This window comes from Ahaetulla prasina, chromosome 1 (assembly GCF_028640845.1).
Source record: "Ahaetulla prasina isolate Xishuangbanna chromosome 1, ASM2864084v1, whole genome shotgun sequence".
Lineage (NCBI taxonomy): Eukaryota > Metazoa > Chordata > Lepidosauria > Squamata > Colubridae > Ahaetulla > Ahaetulla prasina.
Genome location: NC_080539.1, coordinates 17,843,757 through 17,856,214, shown reverse-complemented (window position 1 = coordinate 17,856,214; position 12,458 = coordinate 17,843,757). Strand labels below are relative to the sequence as shown.

The 12,458-nt window shown below is 40.4% G+C and overlaps 1 protein-coding gene across 3 annotated transcripts in view; it reads left to right on the top strand.

Annotated features, from left to right (window-relative positions):
• The window catches only part of AUTS2 (activator of transcription and developmental regulator AUTS2), an 869,450-nt gene extending 857,301 nt beyond the window's left edge, over nucleotides 1-12,149 (top strand). For all 3 annotated transcript variants that reach the window (XM_058164290.1, XM_058164289.1, XM_058164291.1), the window contains 2 exons: nucleotides 1,981-2,203; nucleotides 7,164-12,149. In XM_058164290.1, the coding sequence (XP_058020273.1) occupies nucleotides 1,981-2,203; nucleotides 7,164-8,400 (1,460 nt within the window). In that variant the 3' untranslated portion in view covers nucleotides 8,401-12,149. The remainder of the gene's footprint in view (nucleotides 1-1,980; nucleotides 2,204-7,163) is intronic.
• The last annotated feature ends 309 nt before the right edge of the window (nucleotides 12,150-12,458 follow it).

Below are 12,458 nucleotides of genomic sequence, written 5' to 3'. Positions count from 1 at the left end.
CAAAATATAGACACAACTGGACAAAAAGAGGGATTCAAAAACAGAAAAGAATGATATTTTGGTTAATGTTTAGATTAAGCAGTGAAATGCATAAGATTTGATTGCATCTGTTAACAATGGCAAGTCAACTGAATTGGGTTGAATGTATCCTATCACTGATTGAACTTCAAAGTCCCTTATTAAGGACTGCTGGAAGGGAAGGTCCTAGATAATTTAACTCCAATTCTAGGCTGGTCATCTCGAAAACCCCAGAAGAACACCTGTCCTTAGATACCTTACCCATATTGATTGATTATATGCTGTCCAGTCATTGTTGACTCTTATTGACCACATAAATCACTGTTTCTCAACCTTGACCACTATAAGATGCATGGACTAAAATTCCCAGGATTCCTCAGCTATACCTCAATAGATTTTCTCCATTAAGGATCTGCCCATAATAACCTGATCGTTCAGGCCTTCTAGTAGTTTGGCCCATATTCCTTCCAGTGAAATAAGCAAAGGCAATACTATAGAAATGGACACTGCATGGTTTTCATTTTCAATCTTTATAAAAGGAAACATGGCTGGTATTTTCCTTTCATTCAAAGTAACTTCAAATCCAAAGCCTTTATAGGATAGGCAGCTATAAAAAATTTTTAAAGAAGAAACAAACGAAAAGAACAAAGGCGTTCATTTAAAAAAACAACAACAGTAAACTGAAAAGAAAGGAATCTATTATTAAGCATATGCAACATTTCTGCTTGAAGGAACAAGAGGAATTATCCTGCATGTGGATATCCTGCATGTTGACTTAGAAAGTTATGGATTTGGCCATTAATATATATACATTTTAAACATTTAGCGGCATGAAGGGAGTCAAAAAAGCCAAGATGGCAACCATGACCCCACAATCAAAGCCAGGTGGGACAAATGTAAAATAAAGAGGGCTTCAATCACGCAGTCCTGATTTTGACCATTTTGAGTTTGTTTGACCCCTCCCTGTAGATGCTCCTGCTTTTATTGACTATGTTCAAGTCTGCTCCTCTGGATTACCTTCTCTGTGGGCTTTGGATGCTGCAGCTATTGTTTAAGGATTGCCTTGTCACAGTGCAAGGAAGACTAAATATGTATGTTTCCTCAGTCATTTTTAAGAATGGAAAGAGGTCCTGAAAACCCAAAATATTTGAGAACCCACTACCATAAATTGTTGACTTGGAGAGAATTTTTTTTTATTTGCATTTATATCCCGCCCTTCTCCAAAGACTCAGGGCGGCTTACACTATGTTAAGCAATAGTCTTCATCCATTTGTATATTATATACAAAGTCAACTTATTGCCCCCAACAATCTGGCTCCTCATTTTACCTACCTTATAAAGGATGGAAGGCTGAGTCAACCTTGGGCCTGGTGGGACTTGAACCTGCAGTAATTGCAAGCAGCTGTGTTAATAACAGACTGTCTTAGCAGTCTGAGCCACCAGAGGCCCTAAAATTGTCTTAAATTGGCTGAGAATCTTACAGTGGAGGAAAGGTCATTTTTTTTTCCATCTAACTTTCCTTTCCCAAGTGATTTTTTAAAAAATTTTTTGGATAATCTTCCTTTTAGGCGTCTCATTACTTTATATGCCTTTTTATTACATCGCTGGGCCATAGATTCTCTGGACAGACACAGAAACACGCAGGCTCCAAATGTTTTTAAACTACAACATGCTTTGTGCTGGGCTCATTTCCTAATGACTATGGGATTGGTCGCCTCAATGGTTCCCCCTGTCTTTCAACAGAGGGATTGCACCTCTTCCCCTTCAATGAAGTGCTAACGATGATCTATTAATCTCCTTTCCTTTTCCAGCTCCCCATAATATGTATTCCTTTTAAACTCTTTGAGTGCTGCTAAAATAAACAAAGTTGGGTTTGATTGGTAAGTACCGTCCAACTGAGCATATTGCTTTCTGTTTCCCGCTCCCTCCCTCCCTCCCTCCCCTTCCACTTCACCATTTCAGCACCCAACGCTATGTTTGGCCACAAGGATTGCCCTGGCATGCAAAGCTATAGCAACCCTCACGAGCCTTGGAATCGTCTGCACCGAACGCCTCCTTCGTTTCCAACTCCACCGCCCTGGCTGAAGCCAGGTGAGCAGGAACGCAGCGCGTCCGCTGCAGCTCATGAACGAGACAGAGATGTAGATAAAGGAGACGCTTCTCTTAGTAAAGATGACAAAGAAAGGTATGAAAAAACACAACGTCTCTGAGCATCGCAAGGGAGACTCCGGGATGGGGAACCACGCCGAGTTTTATTCCCTCTTTAAAAGATACTTAACTTGTGGTTCCAGGGACCATCGATGGTCAGTGATGACATTATAAATTACAACCATCGTCATTTAACAACCCCATAATCCCTTGCAGGGTGGAGTCTGGGCAACTGAATGGAGCTAGCAGAGTGTTTAATGGCCAGGTGCCCTTCCTGTCGCCAATGCGGAGTTTTGTTCAGCAGATATATTCTCATATTTCAGAAATATCTGCCTCTACCTAGGATTGAACTCACAGCCTCCTGATTGTGAGGCGAGAGCTCCACCTCTAGGCCACCACACCACTCTTACACTATAAATTATCAATAAAGGAGAAGTATTTGTAGCTCAGGGTTGAAATGAGGGGGTCCTTGGTACTCTCTGAGCTTGGTTGTTTTCTTGCAGACGTTTGATTACCCAAATTAGGTAACATCAATGCCTGTCACTAGCACTGATGATGTTACCTAGTTGGGTAATGAAACATCTGCAGGAAAACAACCAAGTTCAGAGAGCATCAGGGACCCCTTGCTGTAAATTATCCCTGTACACCGGTATCTCTATCTCTGTCTCTGCCTTTCTATTTATCTACCTATTTATGGCCAAAATCTTGTAAAATGGTCAAGATTTTAGCCAGCAGGTTTTGACATGCTTGCTTGAAATCTCACAAGCTTTTGATATTCCTGATGAAACTTCCTGCAGGATTTTACAGGGGAACGCTAATATCCTTTGCAATCTGGGTATTCGGAAATATTTGCCATTAAAAAAAGAACTGCATTCAATTTTGATTTCCTTGAATATGTTCTGGGACATTACATTGACATGATGCCAACATGTACAATGTTGGTAATGTCTTGAGTTACATCATGGTCCTCAAAAGCTTTTTGATGATGACATGCTTTGCTTAAAAGAACAGGTTGGAAACTACTGTTTAGAAAACAGCCTAGGAAACGAGTAAAATATTTCAGATCTGAATTTACAATTGATGCTCTCATTTGTAGATCTTCAAATTTCATTTTGTGGAACTTTCTCACCACAAAATATTTAGAGTTGATACTAGATTAAGATTGCAACCTTTATTCTTCATTTGAAAACCTGCTCACTGAACCCAAAATAGTAGTTAGCGTCCATTGCATTTCAAACCATTTAAATGCAGGTAGCTCTCGATGTACAACAGTTCACTTAGTGACCAGTTGACGTTACAACGGCACTGAAAAAAGTGACTTATGACCAATTTTTACACAGGGCCTTCGCTGCATCCCAGTGGTCACATGATTTACATTTGGATGCTTGACAACTGCTTCATGTTTATGACGGCTGCAGTGTCTCGGGGTTATGTGATTCCCCCTTTGCAACCTTCTGAAAAGCAAAGTCAATGGGGAAACCAGATTCACTTAAGAACTGTGTGACTAATTTAACAACTGCAGTGATTCACTTAACAACAGTGGCAAGAAAAGTCATAAAATGGGGCAAAACCTCACTTAACAAATTTCTCGCTTAGCAACATAAATTTTAGACTCCATTGTGATCATAAGTCGAGGACTACCTGTATCTTAACGCTCAGTTTAATTTGGAGAATCGATTTACATGAGACTTTTCTGGTATATTTGGGTTTTTGGGTTGTTATCATTTCAAGTCAAGAAGACTTGAAATTTTCCAGAACTGATGGGGGGCACCAGGAGCACTTTAAATTTGTCTACCATTACCTCTGATCTCCGTGATAGTCAGAACTAAATGTCCCAACAATCTCTTTGAATCTCGGGTTCCTCATCCCTTCTCTAGAACAGCACAGGCAAGTAAGAATGTGGAGATACAAAAGTCTTCCCGTTGTCAAAAAAAGGATGATCTGTTTCTGAATTAGGAACTTACTGTCATCTTCCCTGAGTCTTCACATTGCTGGGTTCTGGTCAGCATTTGGGGCTCAAGCCCCCAGGGAGCACCCCGGACTTCGGGTAGCTGGTTGAATTTTTAAAAGCAGTTTGTGTTAATGTCATGGTTCCAAGTAATTTCATTGGTTCCCCAACAAAAGTAGACTCCGAGGCTTGAAGTTTTTCAAAGTTCCATTTTATTAGAGATGTCATATTGGCACATCTGGGAAAACCTGAATCTGAAAGCTTTCAGGTCTTCCCCACCCAAAGGAAAATTCAAGTCCCTGCCCATTACCCATATGTCCATCACATGGTCCAATCAATGCACTGTCCCAACTGGAGATGCCTCCCAGTTCCAGCTGTCCAGGTGCAGGGCAAGATGTCCTTGACTCCCTGAGAAAAGAATGTTGTTATGACTATATATCATCCTGGCTCCATACAATCCCCCCTCCCAGTTTCCCACAGTAATAAATGTGGCAGGCCTGAAGCTCCAAGGCAAAAGATGTCTTCCAGGTCTGACACTTTACATTATTAAATTATAAGGTGCCTTCCCAATTCTGCATCTGATGCCACTTCTGATTTTTATAGAAACACGCTGCATGATCTTGATCTGAGCCAAATGGTTGAAGAGATGTGTCTTTTCTGGGGAAATTAGATTTGTTTTCCTGCAGATTCTCAGCTCAAATACTGACTAGACAGTGCTATGATAGAGACCAGAGTCCTCACGTTGTATCTGTACAATGAGAGTTCCCTATTATTAAGAGGGCCTCAGTCACAAATCTCTTATCTAGTTACATCTCCACCATTCTTGTCTTTCTGCCTAGAACAGGGGTCGGCAACCTTAAACACTCAAAGAGCCACAAAGATCGTAACCAGAAGCCCGCCGTTCAATTCTGGAGCCAACCGGAAGTGCAGTTCCCCCAACCATAGTCTCCTCCTAGAGCGGCATCCTTTTTCCTCTGGCTGTCCCAACCGAAAGCCCTATCAATTGTGGAGCCGACCAGCAGCAGGGAGCCGCAGCAGAGGGATAAAAGAGCCACATGCGGCTCCAGAGCCACGGGTTACCGACCCCTAGCCTAGAAGAACACTTACATCAACATGAATTTTATTTTTTGTTAAATACTTAGGCTTCTATACTAACACAACTTTGTAGTGTTGGTGGTTTACAAAGCACCAAATTATTTAGGTTAGAAAATCAAATCGCATAGAAAGCTCCTTCCTAATAAACCATGAATATTCCCATCCATGGTAATAGGCTTAATCTTCCATTTCCCAAAATCTCAAATTAGACCTGGAAGCTAACTGGCAGCCAAACAGCCCTGGAATGACAAAAGTGCTCATAGTTTTCCGGGCAACGACATTTTAAGTTCAATTGTGCTAGAAGGTCAATTCAGGAACTCTGCCCATGTTCAGATGAGGCCTACAAGATCAACTAAATTCTTGGGTTTTCCCCTTAAACTGTTCCTAGTGCTGCTCAATATTTCATCTCCTTATATGGTTTGGCCTGAAGATGAAAGCTTGTGCGTTTTTTACTGATGGATCAATTTACTTAAAATTTCTAGGAACGATTCTGCTCAGTTGCTGCTGTTAGAAGATACTGGATTTGAATTATGTTTAAACTTAAAGGGTCTGTTTAGTTATCTTTGTGTAAACATAGAACGGTATTTAAAGTTCACTACTAATCTTTTTCCTTCTAGTATATTAATTCCTTCTTTTGGGTCCCCGCCCCTTCTTACCCTTTGACCATAAATTGGATGGACAGGTAGATGGATGGCACAATAGCTTGTGTTAGCATCTTGCCAGGCAATTTGGTTTCTATTCAGTATTATCTGGCAAAGGGTAGAAAGAACTTTGGTGAGTCTTGAAACCAGTTGGAGAAAATAAGAAGGTCGCAAGAATAAAATGTTAAAAAAATCCAGTAGAGTCTATCTAGTCATTTAAAACAACAACAACAATGATAATAATAAGACAGACAGAGATCTGGCCCACAGCATGCCTGACATCACTATTGTGGAAAAGAAAAAAGTCTGGTTCATTGATATTGTAATGCCAAGTGATGCAGGAATTGAAGAGAGCTAGAAAAAAATAACAAAATATTGTGATTTACATTTTGTGAATGATTGTGGAGGAAGAAATCAAATGGTTGTACCAATAGTAGTACAAGCACTTGGAGCAATACCCGAAGCGCTGCCTAGATTCATGGAAATTTTGAACTTATTAGACCTGAGTATTCTGACTTTGGGAAAAAAAAACCACTCTACTTTGAACTGCCTATATACTTAGATGTTATCTTAACAGCTCTTAAGTCCTTGGTTAGGACCTGAACTGTCAAGTTTTATCAGTCCCAGACTGAATCAAACTGAAGATTAAATAATAATAAAACGATTTGCAGAAGCCAAAAAGCAAATAAGTTTCTAGAAGCTATTCTTGCACTTCTTTGTGTCATTCAATATACTTAAGAAGATGCTTGTGGGAAGAATAATATAATAATAGACTTGGAAGGAACTTTGGAGATCTTCTAGCCCAACCCCCTGCTTAGACAGGAAACCCTACACCACTTCAGACAAATGGTTATCCAATCTCTTCTTAAAAACTTACGGTGTTGGAGCATTCACAATTTCTGGAAGCAAGTTGTTCCACTGATTAATTGTTCTAACTGTCAGGAAATTTCTCTTTAGTTCTAGGTTGCTTCTCTCCTTGATTAGTTTCCACCCATTGCTTCTTGTCCTGCCTTTAAGTGCTTTGGAGAATAGCTTGACTCCCTCTTGTCTGTGGCAACCCCTGAGATATTGGAACACTGCTATCATGTCACCCCTAGTCCTTCTTTTCATTAAACTAGACATACCCAGTTCCTGCAACTGTTCTTTATATGATGCTGGATGATCTTTGGCCAAACCATCTGAAACTATAAAGCTGGAACTTATTATCCATACTAGGCATGTTATAATTATGCAGGACATATTCCAGAATTTGGCTGTAAGCATCTCCATACTCTTTCTTCTGTGTTAATTTTTTCCCTTTTTAATACTTCTAGGGAGACTATTGAAAAAAGACACTCAAGCCACCCTTCACCAGCACCTATCCATTCTGTGAGTTCCCTTGGACACAGCCGCAGCTCAGTTGAACAGATTAGGAGCCACCTAAACTCAGAAGCTCGTGAAAAAGAGAAGTCCAAAGAGCGAGAGAGGGATCATCCAGAATCACGGAAGGATATCAGTGTTGATGAGCAACACAAGGCAAAGGACAACTACATTTCAGACAAGGAAAGTGTGACCCACGATAGCAGATCGTTGGAGGAATCTAAACAAGCATCTCGGGTGCCTTCACCCTACACCAGGACACCTGTTGCAGAAAGCACCAGACCTAACAGCAACTCGAGTCGGGATGCTGAGAAGAAGAGTGAACCTGCTTATGAGAACCTGAAAAAATCGAGTGAGGTCAAAGTGAAAGAGGAGAGGAAGGAAGATCATGACATTTCTCCGGAAACACCACAAACACACCGGCCATCTGAGCGGCCACCATCCATGCCCACGTCTAGTGTCCATCCAGGCCCTTTAGCGTCCATGCCCATGACTGTGGGTGTCACTGGCATCCACCCCATGAACACCATCAGTGGTCTAGATAGGACTCGCATGATGACCCCTTTCATGGGCATTAGCCCAATTCCGGGGGCCGAACGCTTCCCATATCCTTCATTTCACTGGGACCCCATGAGAGACCCCTTGAGGGATCCCTACAGAGATTTAGACATCCATCGGAGAGACCCATTGGGCAGGGAGTTTCTCCTGAGGAACGATCCACTGCACCGCCTCTCCACCCCAAGGCTCTATGACACAGAGAGATCTTTCAGGGACCGAGAGCCACATGACTATAATAATCACCACCATCATCCCCTTTCGGTTGACCCACGCCGTGAGCACGAAAGAGGAGCCCACCTGGACGAGAGAGAGAGGTTGCACATGCTCAGAGAGGACTATGAGCACGTACGGCTTCACTCTGTGCACCCCGTGGCCCTGGATGGTCATTTGGCTCACCCAAGCCTCCTTACTCCAGGACTTCCTAGTATGCATTACCCACGAGTCAGTCCCCCTTCAGGACTTCAGAACGGCATCCTCAATAAAGCCCCTCCCACAGCGGCCCTGAGTGCTCCTCCCCCTCTCATTTCCACCCTAGGACCTCGGCCTGGTTCTCCCCGAAGGACTACACCTTTGACAGCAGAAATGAGGGACAGGCCGCCCTCTCACACTCTCAAAGACATCGAAGCGCGATAAATAATGGCCGAAACACCTCCAAGAGAGAGAACAATTAGACCAACGGATCTTCTTACTCGATCAATGTAGACTTTGGTAATGACCCAGCTGTATAAGATGTACATACCCAGGTGTACTAAGGTTTTTCTTTTCTTTCTTGATTTTTTTTTTCCAAAATAATAATAATAATAATAAATGGTTGGGTTGTATATTATATGTTGAAAAAAAAAGTTTTCAGAACCTTTTAGACAAAAGTTGGCACATTTTCTACGTCAATGCTCTTTCTTTCTTAACTGTTCCCAACAGAACAAGATGTAAGTCAGTATTTCATCTCCCCCTCAAAATTGTCCCTCTTTCCACCTTTTCTGTCTCTCTCTTTTCATTCTCTCCAGGTTGAAATGAAGAAAAGCAGAATCCCTTTATTTTATTATCATTTTACCTTCCCCTGTAAGGGAGTTGTTGAAAATAACGTTATTTCGTGGGTTAGTGGGTCATATATGCAACATGGGTAAGACGAAAGCTTTACTTTGTAAGTATGTACATAGGGGGGGAAAAAAGAAGAATAAGTAAAATAATGCATTACTACTTCTTAAACTGTGCTCTTTGCAGACTTTAATTGTGCGAAAGACCGCAAACCTGCGGTACGTCTAATGTCATAAGACAGCTAAACCCCTTCAGCTATGCAATTAATTTTGAGGCTTTTCACAAAAGCCTCTTTAACTCAAAGGCGCCTTGTCAACACACACAACCACACATAAAGTCATACTTTCCCTGAACAAACCCATATATCCCTGATATCTTTTGGATGAAGAAATAAGCCATCTTCATCTTCAACAAATAGAACTTGGATCTCACCTATTCTTTGTTTTTCCTAGCTATTTTCCTACCTTTTGCTAGCTAGTGTTTTGTTGTTTCTTTTTCTTTATTTAATTTGAACAATGTTGTACAATGTTAGATTACAGCCAGCTTCTTCATAGCTGTTCCTGGATCACTGTGAATCAAACTTTAAAACTCAGAAGTAGATCATTTTTGCTGAAATCCATTTAGAGGAGCCAAGCAAACTCTGAATTTAACTCCCAAGAATCCAGCCAGATTTTCTGCCAAATTACAACTTTGATTTAAGAACTATGGAAATTATTAAATAAATGAGAAATTGTTGATTTCAATGTTATCAAATGATGCTAATTGTCCTAACTTTGCCTATTTGGTCATCCTTGTTTCATCCAACATGTAGAGTCAACCAGGGGTCTCCAAACTTGGCAACTTTAATTCTGGGAGTTGAAGTCCACAAGTCCTAAAGTTGACAGGCTGAGGAATTCCGGGAGCTCAAGTCCCCAAGTCTTAAAGTTGCCAGGTTTGGAAACCCCTGGTATAAACGAAGATTTCTCTTAAGTGACAAAATGAGTGTCATGAAACAAAACTGACATTTATACAGGCTATTCTGCCCAGGAGGTCAGAAAAGGCAAGATGCCAGTCATGACATGATGAATGCCCGACTTATTTTTTTTTTAATTTTGTTTTTTGTGTGCAGTGCCTGTAAAAATAGGTCAGACTTTGATCACAGCTGCCATTTGACTTCCTAACCTCTCTCCCAGATGCCCTTGCAGTTACATACTTCTGCCAGATTTTGAGGTCAGAGTAGTTAAAGCCCAATAACAATATTTGTACAACATCCTAAATGTGGTTGATATTCACCTCGGTTAATTTTTTTTAGTTTTGTGCTTTAAGATGCTATGAAAATCATTTGGTGAGTTTATATATAGTGCAAAGTCAAAAACAAAACTCAAACAAAACCTCCAGGCTCTTGCACCTAATACTCTAATTAAGGTTGGGGAAGTAAGGAAGCGTTGCGTAGAGGTTAACGCTGGAGTTTGTAGTCTAAAATCTGGTGGGCAACTAACTGATCTCGGGCATTGCCTTAGCGGTTCTAGCCACCTCCAAAACTTGGCAACCAAAAGGGCACCTAATGCTTCAAGACTTTTTGCAAAAATATCTTCTATTATTTTGGCATTGGTTCGATCTGATGGGAATTGGAGCCCCCAAACAACTGCAGTAAAACCATGTTGCCTGCGTGAGTTTAGAGCTGGGCCTTATAACATTAACCTCCACTTTTCTAAACGCCATCTGTTGCAAACCTGATACCTCTGGTGCTATACGGACTAGCAATGTGGAACGTGAATATATTTGCCATTTGGGAAAAAGAATAACTGATTTTGGGGTCGGGTACCAATTTTATTAACCCTTTTCCCACATCCAGACTCCAGTTGAATATCGGTTAACACGGGCATAAGCCTTGTTATAAGGATGCACTTTTGACTAGGTGCAGAAGTCTGCTGTTAGCTCTTCAGAAACATTGGTAAGACAGTACATTTACGTTAATATTTTCGCACCATTCTATCATTGTAGGGGTGAGGACTAGAGGGCTATGGCACAATGTTGTCTGTAACTCCCTCTGGGAACACACAGGAGCCCCGTGAATATTCCAGAAATGAGAAAAGGCTTAAATTCCATGAGATCAGACAGTCTAGGAAATGTCAGTGATTTCATTTGAGATTTCATGCATTTTCAGGTGAGAAGACTGGAGCCTTAGAAGATGTGTGTATATGTAAGAATCCTAAAATTGCTTGAAATTGGTACTCCAATAAGATTTTGGCCATTTAAAAAAAGAATACTCTGCTTGATTTTAGAGGTGTGCATGCCATTATAGGTAGTCCTCAACTTACAACTGTTTGTTTAGTAACCATTCAAAGTTACAGCGGCACTGAGAAAAGTGACTTACGACCATTTTTCACACTTACGACCATTGCAGCATCTTCATAGTCCTATGATCAACATTCAGATGCTTAGCAACTGGTTCCTATGTAATGACGGTTGCGGTGTCCCCTTTTGCAACCTTCTGACAAGCAAAGCCAGATTCGCTTAACGACCGTGTTGCTACCTTACCAACTGCAGTGATTCATTTAACAACTGTGTCAAGAAAGGTTGTAAAGTGGGGAAAAACTCACTTAACCGTCTTGCTTAGCAACAGAAATGTTGGCCTCAATTTGTGGTTGTAAGTCGAGGATTATCTGGACTCAAAAATACGTAAGGATGTTTGCAACCGAAAAAGGTTGCCATTCATCATGAATTGTTTGACATTGATTTCTGTAATTATTTTAGCATCAATCAAAGGCAAAAGGAAATCACAAGTGTCCATTTTTTTCCTCTTAACTAGAAATTGTTTTCATATGTTCAATAATTCTGTTTTCCTAAGTGTCTTGATTTTAAATGCTGAGTTCTGTTTTGAAATACTTTGGAGAGAATATGACTTTTATCAGAAAGCGTACAATACCTTGCCTCCTAATAATCTGTAAAAATATGTGTATGGGATTAAAAGAAAATAGTTCCTTTGGTCTTCTAGTGTTAAAGTGATATCTCAAATTGTTTCTCCTGTTTTGACAAAAAGAAGAAAAAAAGTCTATTACAGACCGCTGTTTCTAATGATCAAAAATCTATTTTAGTAGTCAACTAAAAAGTTTTAGTTGTGAACTTCAGATTTTGTGAACTCCAGATGTTGTGCAGTGTTTTTTTTAAGAACAAGACAAAACAAAAAAAGAGAGAGAGAAAGAGAGAGAGAGAGAGAGAATCCTGAAAAATATGTACACTGGCACTGTAGTGATAGCTTTCAGTATTGTATAAAAATATTGTTATATACAAATCTTTTTTTGCTGTTTCTCCTGTATGTAATAAAGTCCTTTCTAAATCTTATGTGAAAAAAAAAAAATCAACAACTCTGAAGCGACATTCAATCCACAGCATGTTTCCTCATGAGCAAAGCCTTGTGTAATGTAAAATCTGTGCCATGTTATTAAAAAATGTGAACTAAACTGGTAGGCATTCTTTGTTTGGTGGGACACAGTTCAGAAGACACGGATTTGGCAGGAACTCATCCCAACAGACCTCAAGAGTTTGTTGAATGTCTATGGAGATTCTCAGTCATCCAGGTCACGGTTGGCCCAAAGGTGCTTTTTTCCAAAGGCTACTAGACTCTTGGTTTTATTTATTTATTTTATTTATTTATTAATCATACTTATATAACG